The 17,091-nt window shown below is 36.9% G+C and overlaps 1 protein-coding gene across 1 annotated transcript in view; it reads left to right on the forward strand.

Moving 5' to 3' along the window:
• Positions 1-9,077, forward strand: part of LOC140436744 (uncharacterized) — an 808,356-nt gene extending 799,279 nt beyond the window's left edge. The window contains exon 20 of the mRNA XM_072525808.1: positions 6,821-9,077. Within this exon, the coding sequence (XP_072381909.1) occupies positions 6,821-7,126 (306 nt within the window). The 3' untranslated portion in view covers positions 7,127-9,077. The remainder of the gene's footprint in view (positions 1-6,820) is intronic.
• The last annotated feature ends 8,014 nt before the right edge of the window (positions 9,078-17,091 follow it).

Below are 17,091 nucleotides of genomic sequence, written 5' to 3' on the forward strand. Positions count from 1 at the left end.
CTAACTTTTGCACGTCGGACTCTAGTACGTGCCCTCTCAATTGAAGTAAGGCTTCCCATACATCTCGGTAGGTAGGTTGGTCACGGGCAGTGTCTTTTGTTACCAGGTAGAAAAGGTAACGTGATGCATCTTGGAGTTTCAAGGTTTTACCGGGAGCTGGCACTTGGCATTGAAGTTCTGCAACTCGACCAAACTTCCTTCGAAAGACGGATGCCAACCCTGGTGCGTCTTTGATACTGGCCGGGATGGTAAGGGCCAGCGAGTAGTCATCGGGGAGCGCGAGTAGATCTTGCTTTTCTTCAGTGGTAACACCATGTCTCGCTTTACCGGTACCTCCATAGGCACCCATGAATTCCTCAAACGTGAGGTCAGACACATCTTGGACTTGGTTTACTTCCACTTCTTCATCTACGTCGTGGTCACCTTCGAAAGATGCCAACCGGTTATGGTGTACTATCATCGGCTTTCCCCTCGGAATCTTGCTTATTCGGTAGATGACATCGTTGATCTTCTCCATAATGAGGTATGGACCTTCCCAAAACTGCTGCAATTTGGGAGAACAACCTTTTCGCTTCTTGGGATTATACAGCCATATTTTGTCGTTCTTCTTAAAGCAACCCTTTTCGGCTTGTGTATCGTACCGTTTCTTCATTCGGTCGCTAGCGATCTGAAGGTGGGAACGGACCAACTCATGTACATCGTCCATTCTTCTTCGTAATTCGATCACATAATCTTCACCTGCTACATCTTCTCCAGGTCGACACCCAAACTCTAGATCACAAGGTAGTCGCATTTCGCGTCCGAATAGGACTTTCGCTGGTGTCTGGCCTGTTGATTCGTTAACAGCAGATCTGTAGGCCATTGTGAAGAACGGAAGGTGTTGGTCCCAGTCTCGCTGATGATCGGACACCATCTTTGTCAAATATTTGCCAACTGTCCTATTCATCCGTTCTACCATACCATCAGATTGCGGATGATATGCTGTAGTTCTTGTTTTCTTCATGCCTAGTCTATCACATATTCCTTGGAATAGATCGCTTTCGAAGTTCCTGCCTTGGTCACTATGGATCTCCAAAGGCACTCCAAATCGGCTGATATATTCTTGGATCAACTTATCTGCAACGGTGGCGGCCTTCTGGTCTGGAAGTGCGTAAATCTCGACCCACTTAGTGAAGTAATCCATTACTACCAGCATGTACTTGCCTCCATTTTCACTTTCTGGAAATGGCCCAGCGATGTCCAAAGCTATTCTTTCAAACGGGCTTCCAACATTATATTGTCTCATAGGAGCTCTCCTTTTTCGGTAAGGCCCGTTACTCGTGGCACAAATAGTACATTTCTTACACCAGTCTTTTACATCGTCGGAACTGTTCATCCAATAAAACCGTTCCCGAATTCGCTGAAGGGTTTTCCTTACACCAAAATGCCCTCCCGATGGACTGTCGTGTAACTGACGAAGTACTTCGGCTATTCTGCTCTTTGGGATCACCAACTGTCTTCTCTTCTCTGAACCGTCATCATTTTCCAGGACTCGTTTAAGCAAGCCATCTTCGATGATAAATGAGTCCCACTGGGCCCAATACGTCTTAACTACTGAGCATAGGTTTGATATTTCCTGCCAAGGTGGTCGACGGTTTTCCTCTTTCCATTTTCGGATTTTCTGTATAACTGGATCTCTCTCTTGTTCTTCCCTGATCTTAGTAGGCGTCCAGTCGTCGTTGACAATCGTCGTTCTTAGCACTGCTGCTTCCTTGGATTCCGTTTTGTTGCAGTGGGAACACTCTGCTGAGCATGGCCTTCTGGAAAGAGAATCAGCGTTTCTGTGGCTAACTCCGGCCCGGTGCTCAATCTTAAAATCGTATTCTTGGAGTCGTTCGATCCACCTGGCTATCTGACCCTCTGGATTCTTAAACTGCATCAACCACTTAAGGGCGGCATGGTCGGTTCGGATTAGAAACTTTCTTCCATAGAGGTATTGATAGAAGTGCTCTACTGATTTCACTACTGCCAGAAGTTCTCTTCTCGTGACGCAATAATTCCGCTCAGGTTTTGAAAGAACTTTACTAAAATATCCGAGGACTCGTTCCTGTCCTCCTTGAATCTGAGACAGCACTCCTCCAATTCCCACATTACTTGCATCTGTATCTAAGATGAACTCTCCTTCTGGCAGTGGATACCCTAAAATTGGTGCTGTTATTAAATGCTTTTTCAAGGTCTCAAAGGCATTTTGGCAGTCTGTATCCCAGCGGTAATCTCTTGCTTCCTCCGTAAGTCGCGTTAATGGCTTAGCGATATCTGCAAACTGCTTAATAAACCTCCGGTAGTAAGTACATAGTCCAAGAAAACTTCTCACTTGATGTTTGTCAGTTGGTTTTGGCCATTCCTTAATGGAATCGATTTTTCCCTTATCCACGGCCACTCCTTCTTTACTGACTATATGACCCAGATAATTGACTTTACCTTGAAATAGCTGGCACTTCTTGGGGTTTAACATCAATTGGGCAGCTTTAAGTCGATTAAAAACGTTTTCTAAATTCTTCAGATGTTCTTCGAATGTCTCCCCCAAGACGATTATGTCATCCAAATAAACCAGGCATGTTTTCCAAGATAACCCTCTCAACACATTTTCCATAAGCCTCTCAAATGTCGCAGGAGCATTACAAAGTCCAAATGGCATAACGTTGAATTGCCACAATCCAGATCCTGTGGTGAAGGCTGTCTTTTCTTTATCGACTGGGTCCATTTCTACCTGCCAGTACCCAGACTTCAAATCTAAAGTAGAAAACAATTTACTTCCAGCCAATGTGTCCAATGTGTCATCGATCCGAGGCAGAGGATAACTATCTTTCTTGGTAACGTTGTTCAGCAAACGGTAATCCACACAGAACCTCGTCGTTCCGTCTTTCTTCTTAACCAGGACCACCGGAGAGACCCATGGACTCGTAGAAGGTTCTATCACCCCGTCTTTCTTCATTTCCTGAACAATCGTTTCAGCTTCCTCTCTCTTCGCCTGTGGTAATCGTCGAGCTGTTTGACGAATTGGCTTAGCATTACCAGTATCAATTTTATGCTTAACAACGGTAGTTCTTCCCGTCTTTCCTCCTTTCGGTACGAAAATATCACGATACTGCCGAAGAAATTCCCTTAATTTCCTTTTCTCCATCTGATTTAGAGACTGTCCTGCAACTGCAACCATTTGGTCGAATTTGTCGTTGGAATTATCAGATGTTGTCGCCTGACGAATTATGGATGTCACAGGTACACAAGTTCCTACTTTTGTCTCTTTCTTTATGGTCACTGGGTAGTCGTTGACATTGATAAGTCTCACAGGAATTTCTTTAGCCGAAGTCACCAATTCCTTTCCAATTATGATTCCACGGCCAACCTCATCGTCGTGGTTCCAAGGCTCCATCATAACAGGTCTCCCTTCGTCTACAATTCCCTGTAGTCGCGGTACTATGATCGTTTCGCTTCTCGCAGGCACGACTGTATCTTCTGTAATGGCTGCTTGCACAGTGTTGTCATTATGTGGATGGAGAAATACCTCCTCGTTGCCAACTTTGATTACCTTATTCTTAAAATCCAATTGGAATCCATGCATATTCATTACGTCCATTCCTAATATAACATCCTCTTCGATGTCAGCAACTATAACAGTATGGACAAACTTTTCTGCCCCAATTCCCAATTGTACCTGGATTTCTCCATGAATGTTGGCATTTTCACCTGTAGCGGTCCGAAGTCGTAACCTCGTTGGTAACAGTTTCTTTCGGCTGTTTATAACTGTCGGGCGTATAATGGTTCTGGTCGCTCCGGTATCCACCAACAACGTATGCTTTTTACCATTTATGTCTCCATCTACATATACACTATCTTCACGACATTTCAAAGAAGCTATTAGTATAAGAGGGTCTTTGGAAAAGTTCCGGGTCGAAGCTGCTCCCCTAAAGCTGACTCGTTCTGGTTTTCCTGATGGTGAGTTTCTTGATTTTATGGTCTTCGTTTTCTTGCATGTAATACTTTTCATCATATTAACGAGCTGGTCAAGTTTATCTTCATCTCCTTCCTCTTTTACAGTCCTAACTTTACTGTACCCGCCAGAGGCCTGCGTAGCTGACTCGTATTCGAGAGCGGCGGATAAGACATCAACCAGCGTCTTGTGACGAGCTAATCGTAGTGTTCTCTGCATTTCATGATCACGAAGACCATCAATAAACGTTTGAACGGCCAATTTTTCCATCATGTCTTCGGGAGCTGTTGGATAAGCATATCGTACTAATCTGGCAATATCTACCTCATATTCTTGAAGAGCCTCATCTTTCTTCTGTCTACGATTTTTAAGCTGCGACTGATATACATGCTCCAAATGTTCGTGGCCATATCGCATATTTAACCTCTTCTTCAGTTGTTCGAAATCATCGGTCTCCTCTACTGCTATGGTCTGAAGCACATCTAAGGCATCTCCTCGAAGAGCGATAGTCAGGTTTACCGCCTTTTCTTTTTCAGACCATCCATTTGCTCTTGCGGCTGATTCGAACTGTTTCATGTAGTTGTTCCATGATGATTTTCCGTCGAAAGTTGGGACTTTAACATGAATAGAACCTCCACTTCCTTCAAATTTCGGCCGTGTCTCCAACTTACATTTCGTCTCGTCTTCTTTTATCTCCACTGTAATTGGATTGTTTCCTCTCTCTGCTGTCCCGGTTTCCTCCATCTTCTTTTCCATCTCTTTCCATATCTTTTCTTCGAAGGCCAACATATCGGCAGCAACTTGGTTTTTTAACGAAGATATTCTATCGTCCAGGGCAGACATCTCAGAAGTGACTTTAGAGATTTCCGAAGAGATGTTAGCAGAGACTTTGCTTTCCAGAGAAGAAATCTCGTTAGAAACTTTGCTTTCTAAAGAAGCGATGTCGCCGGATACTTTGTTCTCCAATGATGCGATGTCGCCGGAAACTTTGGCTACATCAGAAGAAACTTTCGAAATATCGTCAGAAACTTTGTTCTCCAATTTCGAAATCGACGAGATGACAGCATCATGTTTGTCTTCAAATATATAAGTCTCTGGATCTAGTCCTTCTTCTAGCAAAGCGTTCTTTAGTCGTTGGACTAACTCAGCCTTTTTTCCGGTGGAAGATAATTCTCTGTCTTCAAGATGTCTTCTTAAGTTAGTCACTGTCAGCTCATAAATCGTAGCCATTTTCACAATTTATTTTATATTCACTTGTATTATTATTATAAGTCTAATTTATGTTCGATCCCACTTCTGACACCATTTGTTGTGAATTTATTAAAAGGTTCAATATTTATAACACTTACGGATTTAATTTATTTCTTTATTTATATTAACTTATCTGACAATAATTTATTATATCCGTACGTAACAAATTCGCGAGCGCGGGTCTTGAGAATTAACTGTCCCTCCATATAAAAATGTTGTATTTATATACGAAATCCTGATATACTAGAACAGCATCGAAAGATCGCATTGTCTTGCATCGAAAGATCGAGAAGCTTAGCCGGCTCATTCACCATAATTTTGGTTCTAGACTTCCACCGAAATTTCTACAATAAAACAGAATAATTAGTCATAAAAGTTAGGCCAGTATATTTATCGTAACAATACACTACAAAGAAAAGATTTGAAAATCTGCAGGACGATATAACAATGTATTTACACCAAAAAAGAATAGCAGAAAAATGCAGAAACACATATATTATCCAAAACGATGGAGTCAAGGAAGAAAGCTGGGCAAAAATTAATGCAAACATCTTGGACTCAGCGAAAGAAGCTCCGAACAAAAGAAAAATTAATAAAAGCAAGTCTCTCCCAAAGCGAAAAATTCCGTGGTTCTGTACAGAGGTGAAGGAACAATGTAAGGAAAAGAAAAAAGCTTAAATGAAGTTCATGTCAAACAAAGCACAACAGGCGTATGAAAATTCCGTGGTTCTGTACAGAGGTGAAGGAACAATGTAAGGAAAAGAAAAAAGCTTAAATGAAGTTCATGTCAAACAAAGCTCAACAGGCGTATGAAAATTACAAGAGAATACGAAATTAATCACATACACTTGTAAGAGAAATTAAAAACGAGTACTGGGAACGCTTCCCAAAAGCACTGGAGCATGATTTTTATGGTTTACAATAAGAAATATGGCGCTTTATAAGAGGTCAAAGGGCGGAGGTGAAGGAATTAACAGCCCCGAAACACATCGATAAGGGTGTATGGATTGATTATATAAAGAAGTTATACCTACACAGCGATAAGGGTGTATGGATTGATTAAATAAAGAAGTTATACCTACACAGAAGAACAACCAATGACGTTGGAACCACAAACTCCAGAAATTACCATTAACAAAGAAGTTCGAATAACCAAGCAGGAAGTAGAATAAACAACAAAAAACTGTTCTACAAAAACCCTGGACACTTCATAGCAAAAAAATATAAGGCAAAAAGAAGAAGAATACAAGTTAAAGAGCAGCTTTTCATATTTATTTTAACTGATTGTTCTTGTTCAACTTCTATTCTTGCCACTTAATGATATGTAGATTTGTAATTATTCGTAACTCTTTATCGCCTAATCTAGCTCTTTTGCATGTTTCTAGCATTAAACATAATAATGGCAATACTTAGAAAGAAGGATTAGTTGGGTTAAATACATAGTTCGCTTAAATAAGTTGCATTGCCACTAAATTTTGTAAACATTTGGAAACCAACAATAGTTTTATTTAGACATGTTTTATTGCCGGCTATTTGAAAGTTTTGTGGGTATCGTTACTTTTGAAAGTTTAGGAGATCAATATTTTTTTATTGTTATAGGTTAGCAGCACACGAACGACAACTGTAACGAAAACGAGCACGACCACAATGAAATCGACCACAGCCAAAAAGCCAACTGAACTCGTAAAAGGCTCCGTAACCAAAACTAAAACAACCAAAATAGAAAAGCCTAAAGAAAATGGAATCTCTACCGTAGTAACGGAAGAAATAACCGTAGTAAATAACACTAACGCCGTCATCGACAACCAGATTGATAGTCAACCTGAATTGATGAAAGACAATTCCCCAATTGATAACAAACTACTTATTGAGACTACTCAACTTGTTGAAACTAACGCAGACTGAAAGAGTAATAATTAAAAAAAAAAACGGTTTATTATTATTTACTTAGCTTATATTTAATATTACGAAATAACTGTTATATTTAAAATTTTTTATATACCTTTTATGCCCCTTATTATAAACTGTTTTTCATGGCGGTGTCAAGTATGTGAAGCATTTCTGAAAAATCCTGATTTTTTACATTGTGGTCCGGCAAAAAGGTACAAAGACTGCAAAAATGGCGAATTTTTCAACCATAAGTATTTATGAATTTACGATAGGATGGCAAGTGGAAACAGTTATTACTATAAATTAATGTCGTAGAATTGACCTACTTCTTTCTGATAGACTTTTTCGAATAATTGATCAATTCTTGGAAAGTATTAAATCCCGTGTCTTGGAAATTTCACTATGAACATGCTGAATGTAAACCATATTTTTAGTAGATTCTTTTAAGGTTATCAAGTGATTCTTCCATTTTGCAGAGGAGTACGTATCTTTGACCTGGAATAAACCTAATATTTATACATTTTTATAAATCTTTTTTTCGGAAATACTTCACTATTAATGTTCTACCTTTAACTAAGTGTGTATAGAGCTGTGGTAATAATTAGTAACGGATATATTTAGAAAGGTGTGGATACATACAAGAAGGACTTTTACTGTAACGAGAAATATTTTTAAGTTTAATATATACAAAAAAATATTAATATTAAACCAGTTGACCATATAATGTCAATAAATATCTACATATATATCCTAAGTTGAGCTTTTTTACTGCTTAGGTGTGCTGATGTGATTGCTATGCACTTCTCTGTATATAATAATGAAGTATTTAAAGTTTATTCGTAAATTTTATAATTGGGTGCTAAATTTTTATTGTAGTGGAGCCGTGCATTCGCGATTATTATTTATTTATATTAGAAACTTGCAATATTACATATTTGTACCGCGTAACATTCAGAATGATATGCTCTTGATTGCACAAAATATCGCTGGTGGTGTTATTATTGTACACCCTTTCAAGATTCTTGTCGTATTAATTATCATTCACTTGTATTCTTCATACTTTTCGCTAGTTTTCGCGCACCGGTACTGTGTTTTTCAGTTCCCAGTTAGGTATTTTTACGACGATTTTTAGAACCGATAGTCAGGGTGGCGCTGCCGTCAAGAAGGTTAAGAAGCGTTTTATAGTAAAGAAAAATATATAAAACACAACTTAAAATCGTATTTCATAATATAAGAAATTTAATACAATTTGAGAAAAACTCACTCATAACGAGTAGGGACATGACAACATTGATATAATAAGAGAAGCCTTTAAGCACTATGGCTGTTAACATCTTCCCAGCGTCTGGATGTTTGGTGCTTTGCACTTTCCAATCATCGTACTACATATTGTCAGCAATAAATAAATTTGTCTTGGACGATATTTCTATTAAGAATCCTTTTGTTAAATTGTAGACGTAGTTTTGTAAGTATTTTTATTGAATCTGCTTTTTAAATTCTTACGTATTACGTTTTTAGAATTCTTATTTAATTTGTTGTGAAGCAATAATTTTTCGAGCAATATACATTTGTTCTTTCTGTGCCTTTTTACATGTTTTTGGTTGTTTTTTACGTGTTTGAGGTTGCTTTTTTTTGTGCGGCTCCACGAATTGGCCTTTTATAAAATACGTTGCAAAATTTATTGAAGATACTTAACCATTTTATACGTTTTAATATAATATACCTTTTATCCCTTTTAACTTTCTAAACGTTTTTTAGTACTTTTAAACTGTAGTAATTTTTGACATGGAAGGAAATTAACAGTTTCACTGATTATTATTATAGTAATTAGCTATTTTTTTATACTTAAGATATTGTTTTAATGTTGAAATTTTATTATTGCGTTTGTCCTTTAGTTTGCTAATTTTATTTATTTTTTTGTGAATTATAATACTTTTCAGCACAAAATAAAACCCATAAAAGGACATTTACATTTTTATTTCTACCTAAATTAACTTCCTTGACTGATGACAAAACCATGGTGTAAAGATGTATAGATAAGGTGGTGACATACTGTTTACATTTACATCGTTTACCAGTTAGAATAGCCCAGTCTAGAAATGAAAAAATGGTCGATTTCACGGGAAAATTTGATAGCTAAGTGGGACGTAGTTAAGCCTGTAGCATTTTTTTATTACATTAGGTTCAATTTTTAGGTTAAGAAACGATTATGTCATGAAGTTCATTTGAATTTTTTTGACGAATATTGTTAAGGCTGTTTTAGCAGTTCAAGCCAACTGCGATTTGAAATGGGCGTATCACTTACTTTTCTACACTGCTTACGCGAGAACATCTTTACTCAGTGCCGCCGGCCGACGGGTAGTTTAATGACAACAAATACATTATTCTCCATTCAAATTAGTTTTAACACAAACTAACTGACCGTACGTTCATGAGATTTGACGTCACGAAGGCGATAACGATGAAACTAAGCCCAATGATGAGTAACACGTTTCACTATTAGATTTCAGTATTTTTAGGCAATTTTCTTTAAAGTTGGAACACGCTTTTCTCGATTATTACTGGACACAGAAAGGTGAAACAAAAATCAACGATTACAGAAAAAAAAAACTCTTTCGAGTGATGGGCGTAAAAAGTTTGGTTATAATAGAACATTAAACAGTATATTCCAATTTTTCAACAGAAGTTTCAAAAAAATAAAAAAAGTAAAACCGTCAGTTTAAAGGCAACATAATTTCGAATAACGTGTCCAAATTTCGAGACATTTTGTCAGTAAATAACAGAGAAAACACTGTCTCTAGGTTTTGATGCAACGATAAAACAGCCTTAAGGACAATAAGAAATACCTTTAATATACTACTATTGAACATATTATATACATATTATCTAACTAAATCTATTACTCAAGTCCGTTGGTCTGAATCGTTTTAAGCTACGCACTTTACATGTGGTTTCGTGTAGCTCACACACTAGCCCTGTAGTTTTATCACGGAAACGTATTATTTCCGTTTTTACGGAACAGATTTTGAAGTCTCTCGATTAAATGATTGGGCACGTACCACGGGGCATCTGTTACTGCGCATGATCTTATTTTGAAATCTTTAGAGGATTTCAAGGTTTCAGTTACTAGCAGCACCTCTAGAGTTTTATTCCGTATGTCCATACTGGCTTTGAGAGTAATTTGTAGATTAGGAGTTTATTTTCGGTTTTTAGTCTGGATTTCCTGCCAATCAGCCAGTAAATGTCGATCTAAATGCATACCAAGGTACTTTACGTCATTGGTTTGTTGAAGATGTATACCATTGTGACCGATTTGCAGGTATCCCTGTTCATTGTGAAGGTTACGTGATTGAATTTGGCTTTCTTTTCCATTTGTCCAGCCAACTAGTGCTGTGTTACTACTGTCTGGTGACTTATTTGCCGGTTATTCCTCTCTTTACTTATACGGATGAGATTGATGCATCTTTAAAACAATCGTTTTTAGGGCGAAATGTCGAAACAGTTCTATTGACCATTAACATAAAATTACAAGTGCAAAATGATCTATCGGCGCAAATATTTGCAGGATATTGGAAACGGTAAAATAAAACTGCATCAAACTTCCAGATTTCTGCACTTTTATTGAACCAAACATGAATTAATTGTAAATGTCTTCCCGGTTATACTGAATAATTACTTGAATCACAATTGGCTTAGTGAGCGCGCAATTTTGGCGGCGAAAAATGTTGATGTTGACGAAACTAACTTTCAGATTTAACAGTTGTTACCAGGTGATTTGATATCTAATTCATTCGACAGTATTGTTAATGAAGACGAAGCCGTAAATTATCCTACAGAATTTTTAAATTCTCTGAATATACAGGGAATTCCTCCGCCACACAATATTCAGTTGAAAAGTGGTTCATCGATTATTCTGCTACGCAATTTGAACCCACCCAGAATATTAAACGGTACCGGATTGGTCATTAAAAGTATCACCGGAAAAATTATTGTAGTAACCATTTTGACTGGACGATTTGAAGGAGAAATCGTCCTGTTGCCACTTATCCCAATGATATCCTCAGATACTCCAATATCATGGATCCAAATATCAGAAATACAAATATCCAAATATCAGAAATCCAAATATTATGTTATGCAGACGACGTCGCATTAATCGCCGAGACAGAAGACGAGCTCCAAATATTAACACATATCTTCAATACAACAGCCAAGAAATACAATATGATAATATCAGCAGAAAAAAAAATAATTTTATGACAACATCTCGATACCCACTACGATGTAAAATCGAAATTGAAGGGAAAATAATGCAAGAAACAAGACACAAAAACAAGAATCTATAAAGCAGCAATAAGACCTATATCAACCCCTTAAGGCGCAAAATTATTTTTTTGCCAAACCGAGTTGAAAAGTTCATTTTTACACAAAAATATGTACACCAAGTAGTATATATATGTATATATATTTATATATATATATATATATATATATATATATATATATATATATATATATATGTATATATATGTATATATATATATATATATATATATATATATATATATATATATATATATATATATATATATATATATATATATATATATATATATATATATATATATATATATATATAATCGGTTAAAAAACAGAGCAGCCACTTTTCTTTACTAAAATTGTATTATTTACTAGTTGTTGATGCACGTGTTTAGTTAACATCAATTTATAGGTTATAGACGTGATATGCAGGTTGCATACTACTAGGTAACGAGTAAGGAATGACTAAAAATACAGATGCGTTCAAATAACATGGGCTTTGGGGACAAACAGATGCCAGCAGATTTTTTGAAATCCACTGGGACATATATGTCCCCACAGTAATGAAAGGGTTAAAAAATTGATGAATCCATAGATGAGAGTATTTTTGTATTATCTCATACTATACATTTCAACTGTCAAACAAATATTATAACAACCCTACGTGTCTGAAACTTTGCAAATGATACTAAACTACAAACTTCGTGCCCAAGCGGTAACGTGCGATGTGTATGTAACCGCGCGCTATTTGAAATTACAGCCGGGGGTCTGTTATAGGCAGAGGTCGAACATAGGCACACTTCCCCTAAGTCTACATAGCACCAATTAATAAATATCTATATCTTAAAATTATTGCTATTTATGAGATGAGAATTTTGAAAACGATTTCCAGATTGGAAGTCAAAACGTCAAAAATCAATGTAAAATGTATTTTTTATTACAATCAATTTAATGGCTTGGGGGAAAAAGGTAACAAGCCACATAAATCTAAAAAATTAGATTTCCTCTCAAAGATACCTTTTTTTTTGGACTGGGGTGGAAAGATTCGTAAAATCGACTAGGGAAGATGTCCCTAGTACTGTTGGATTCAACCAAAAGGACCAGAGACATACGCCGACGGCACGATGTCAAACTATGTGACAGAGGGCCCCCTTCGGACATCCCTGCCAGGTCGCCTACCAACTAAAACCACCCCCTCTTCGACCCGTGGTATCCCTGGACGAGTTCATTAGCGAACGAAACATGGGGATACCACGCGCAGACTGGGTTAAAGGTGCCCTTAGGGCTATTTATTTTAGTTACAGCACTTACCTAAAAGCAGTAAGCGTGTAGGAAGGAGACCTAGTTCCCAAGCGGAGAAACTTGAGAGCTTAAAAAAGGGGGGGTTACCGTAAAGGGTAACATTTGGTACATTTTTGTACAGAAAAGAAAAAGAGAGAAATAAAAAAAGAATGTTTATGTTTTTTTTTTATTATTTATTTTTGTATTTGACCCCTCACCTAGCTTGGTCGGCTCTTTCTATTATAGTCTTCCCTTTCATGATACCTGTTATATGGTTGATTATATATTCAAAATTCTCTTTGCTGGTCATTGCAATCTGCATGATGTTGTTGAGCGCGATCACGCCGAATCTATTCTGCAGCCTTTGTTGTTCGTAGGCGAAAACATTGCACCGGAAGATGCAATGTTCCGCATCGTCCTTCTCATCACACGAGGTGCATATGTCATCGTTGGTTTTTTTGATGCCATATGTGTGGGATCTGAAAGATCCATGACCGGTCAGGAACTGAGTAAAATAGTAATTTACCCTTTTAAATTTACAGTTGTACCATGCTACAACATCAGGGATGAGCGTTTTGGTCCAACGGGCCTTCGTGGTCTGTACCTCCCATTCTCTTTGCCATTCTATAAGCATGTTCACTCGTATGGTCCTTCTTACCCTGAGGTAGGTGACCGTCATGGGCTTCATACAGCATTTGTCTTTCTTTGACAAGCAGGTGGATGGGGAGCGTTCCCGCAATCACCTGTAAGGCCAGCGTAGAAGTGGTTCGGTACGCGCTCACCACTTTTAAAAGGGGCTTCCTTTGGGCTCTTGTTATAATATCTTTGTACTTCTGGTATTTTAGTACGTTAATCCAAACGGGAGTTCCATATAGAAGGGTCGATTGCACTACTTGAAGGTACAATTTTCTCTTGTTGCTGCTGGGCCCTCCTATGTTGGGTATTATTCTTTGGATAGCTGCCGTCCGTTTATCCGCCTTCTTAACTACTCCTAACAGGTGTTTCGTATACCTCAGGCCTCTGTCCAGGTCGATGCCTAAATACCTCGCGCAGTTCGTCTGCTCTAATTGGCTATTGCCTATTTGGAGGGTCAGGTCCCTCGGATCGGAAACAAGATATTTCTAGAGGTTATCTAAGTTTTCCAGAAAATTCAACGCCCTCACGCTGGAGAAAAGTTCATTCTAAGAAAAGGGACCTGGAGAAAACAAGAAATCTGGGCCATGGGTACAAAACATACCAAGGGACTGAAATGGAACCTAAAGCTATTGGAGAACCATGTAAATGCAAACACAAATGTAGAACAAGCCTGATGGGGAAAGAAGAAGAAATTCTCCATGCATTTTGGAATCTGGGGACTCGACAGCAACAAAATAACTACTTATTTGGTAGAATAAAATGCATTCCCAAAAAAAGGAGTTACCCAAAAAAAATCAAACGCCAAACATCTTGTAGAAGTGTATCATTTAAATATTATATAAAGATGAATGCCACCGACAAAGAAGTATGCAAATCTGAATTTTTGGCAGTTCATGGTCTCCAGCAGTCAAAAAAGCGGATATATAATATCTGTTGCCAAATAAAGGAAGGAAAGTCTACTTCAAAAACTGATAAGCGAGGAAAACATACGAACAGAAAAAACAAAATATCTGAAGAGAGAATTCTGTCCATCCATCGACATATTCAAGCAATACCCAAATATTCCAGCCATTACAGCAGGCAAGATAACCCCAACCGCACTTACATCAATCACGATTTGTCCATATCATCTTTATATACAGATTATTATATACCTTGGTGCAATGCCAAACATATTGTCCCAGTGAAAGAAAACTATTACAGAAGAGTTTTTTGCTCGCAATATAATATAGGATTTAAACTGCCAAAAACGGGTACATGCCAAACATGCGATTCATACAATGACTCGTTCGAATCAAATAAAGAAAATTCTGAAGAATGTCAACAAATTAAGTTAAAGTTAGAGTTGCATCAAAGAAGGGCTGAGGCGATGCAACAGGACTTGATAAAAGAGTCTGCACATGCCAAATTAACAGATGAAAAGTAATTTCATTTGATTTACAACAGGTATTGCCAGTGCCGAATTTGACTGTGGGAAAAGCATTTTATTTGGGAAAGGCATGGATGTACAATTTGGGCATCCATAATTGCAACAGAGAGCAGGGGTACATGTTCATTTGGACCGAAAATGTGGCAAAGAGGGGTAGTGATGAAATTGCCAGTGCACTACTGAAATATATCTAAATGTTCCTAACAAATACTGACAATAAAGAGCTTATCATTTACACCGATAACTGTGGGGGTCAAAATAAAAACTGGGCTTTGATGTCAGTATATATGCAACTAGTCAGAGAAAAACAGTTTTTGGCTATCGAATATCGTTTTCTTGTAAGTGGGCATACGCGCTTACCCTCAGATCGTGATTTCGCCCTAATTGAGAAGAAAAAGAAATTTACGGCACAAATCTATCATCCATGGTGCGACGTTATAAGAAAAGCCAAAAAAAAACAATCCATTTGAAGTTATCGAGATGCAACAAAAAGATTTTATTTCCTTTGACGAGCTGCAAAGGCAAATTAACAAAAAACAGACGACAGACGAAAAAGAACCTTTACGTTTTAGTCAAGTGAGATGTTTTAGATTTGAGGCTGATAAACCCAACACAATGCTTGTGAAACACTTTTTAAATGAAGAGTTTAAATCGGTCAATATTGGTAAGCGAGGAGTAAAAGATGGAAATCGAATAAAAAATCTAAGAGATCTTCCTCCAAAATATACCACATCTATACCTCTTAACGAAAATAAGCTAAAAAATTTAAGGGAACTCATGCCTTATATCCCTTTAGTTTATCACGACTTTTATGTTGAGCTGGGCATTCGACAACAGTCAACAGACCTCGCAGAAGATCCGGAAAAGGAGAATTTTGACTTGGACGAGTAAAATAGAAACATCGTCTTAGATAAGAAAATCTTACAACAATGTGTTTGTAAAAAAGAAGTAAGCCACGTTGCTCAAGAAAAATATTTTTTCTCTTTTAGTTAAGAGTTCCTTTTGTTTTTTTTTTAGTTTGTAAATTGCTTCTATTCAGAATAAAGCTTCATTTAAAAAAATATTGTGCTATAATAAAAACTCTGATTTAAGGATTTGATTGAAAGTTTCAAACTAGGTTTTCTCCATTTTCTACTTTTGTGGCTTGTTACCTTTTTCCCCCAAGCCCTTCAATTTGAGCTTAATCCCATAAAAATACAATAATTACTTAAACATGCCACAAGAAAACAGTCTCAGAACCTCTTTAGAATTAAGAAATCTGACAAAATGTTTCATAGAATAAAAAGTGTACTTACATCTTAAAATAGAGGTGACAATTCTATTAATTAAATTAGATGCATTTTGAAACTTGCTCCAGGGGGTGAAGGTGTGGATGCTAACAAATACAAATAGTATCAAATAAGGCATTTGAAAAATGCTATTGTAGAATGACGTATATCTCTTGGATAGACGAAAAAAGCAACTCAAATATTGTGCAAATAATAGATCAAGGCTAAAAACTGCACTGCATAGTTAAATGTAGCAAGATCGTATTTATTGGCCACGTGGTGAGAAATAATAATAATTCTAATGTTATAATGAAAGGTAAGTTAAAAGTAAGCAATGAGTCGAATGGCCGAGGAGTGCTTTGGACGAAAAAAATATAAGACAATAATTGTCTAATATTTAAAAACATCATTTAACCATCTTTTTAGAAACTGTTCAGAGCTACAAACAGCAGTAAACAAATTTATGTGGCTTTAAATGATCTCTAAAGTTCAATGAAGAAATGATGGTACTACAAGAAGAAAATTCAACTCAGCGTAATTTAAAGCGGTTCTAATTGGATCTACGGTTCTACTTTTATCGAAAATTTTAAATATTGTTTTAATATTTCCAATGAGCAATTCCAATATGCCTACCATTATATTCCAACCGTATGTTCAATGCATGTGGTCATTAATATGATCAAATTACCATTAGCCTGAATATAAAAGATCATAATCTGTTTCCACATTTTCATTATGATAATGGTAAGGGAGGAAACACGCATGAAAGACTACAGTACATTGAATAATTAAAAATTTGCATTTTCTTTACACGGTCAAAACAAGTGACTTATTGTTCCAAATACAATAACTAAAGCTATAAAGTGATGTAAAGTAGATTCTTCATTTAAATTATGATTTTCCGTGAAATCACTTACGAAGGTTTTTATATGTATGGGCGAAAGTGGAAACCTAATTAAAATAGTCTGTGAATTAAAATTTTTGCAAGTTGGGAGTTTAGTCACTTCCACGTAATCATACAGTGTGTCCGTAAAGTATGGAATAAA

Source organism: Diabrotica undecimpunctata, chromosome 3 (genome assembly GCF_040954645.1).
Source record: "Diabrotica undecimpunctata isolate CICGRU chromosome 3, icDiaUnde3, whole genome shotgun sequence".
In the NCBI taxonomy this organism is placed as follows: domain Eukaryota; kingdom Metazoa; phylum Arthropoda; class Insecta; order Coleoptera; family Chrysomelidae; genus Diabrotica; species Diabrotica undecimpunctata.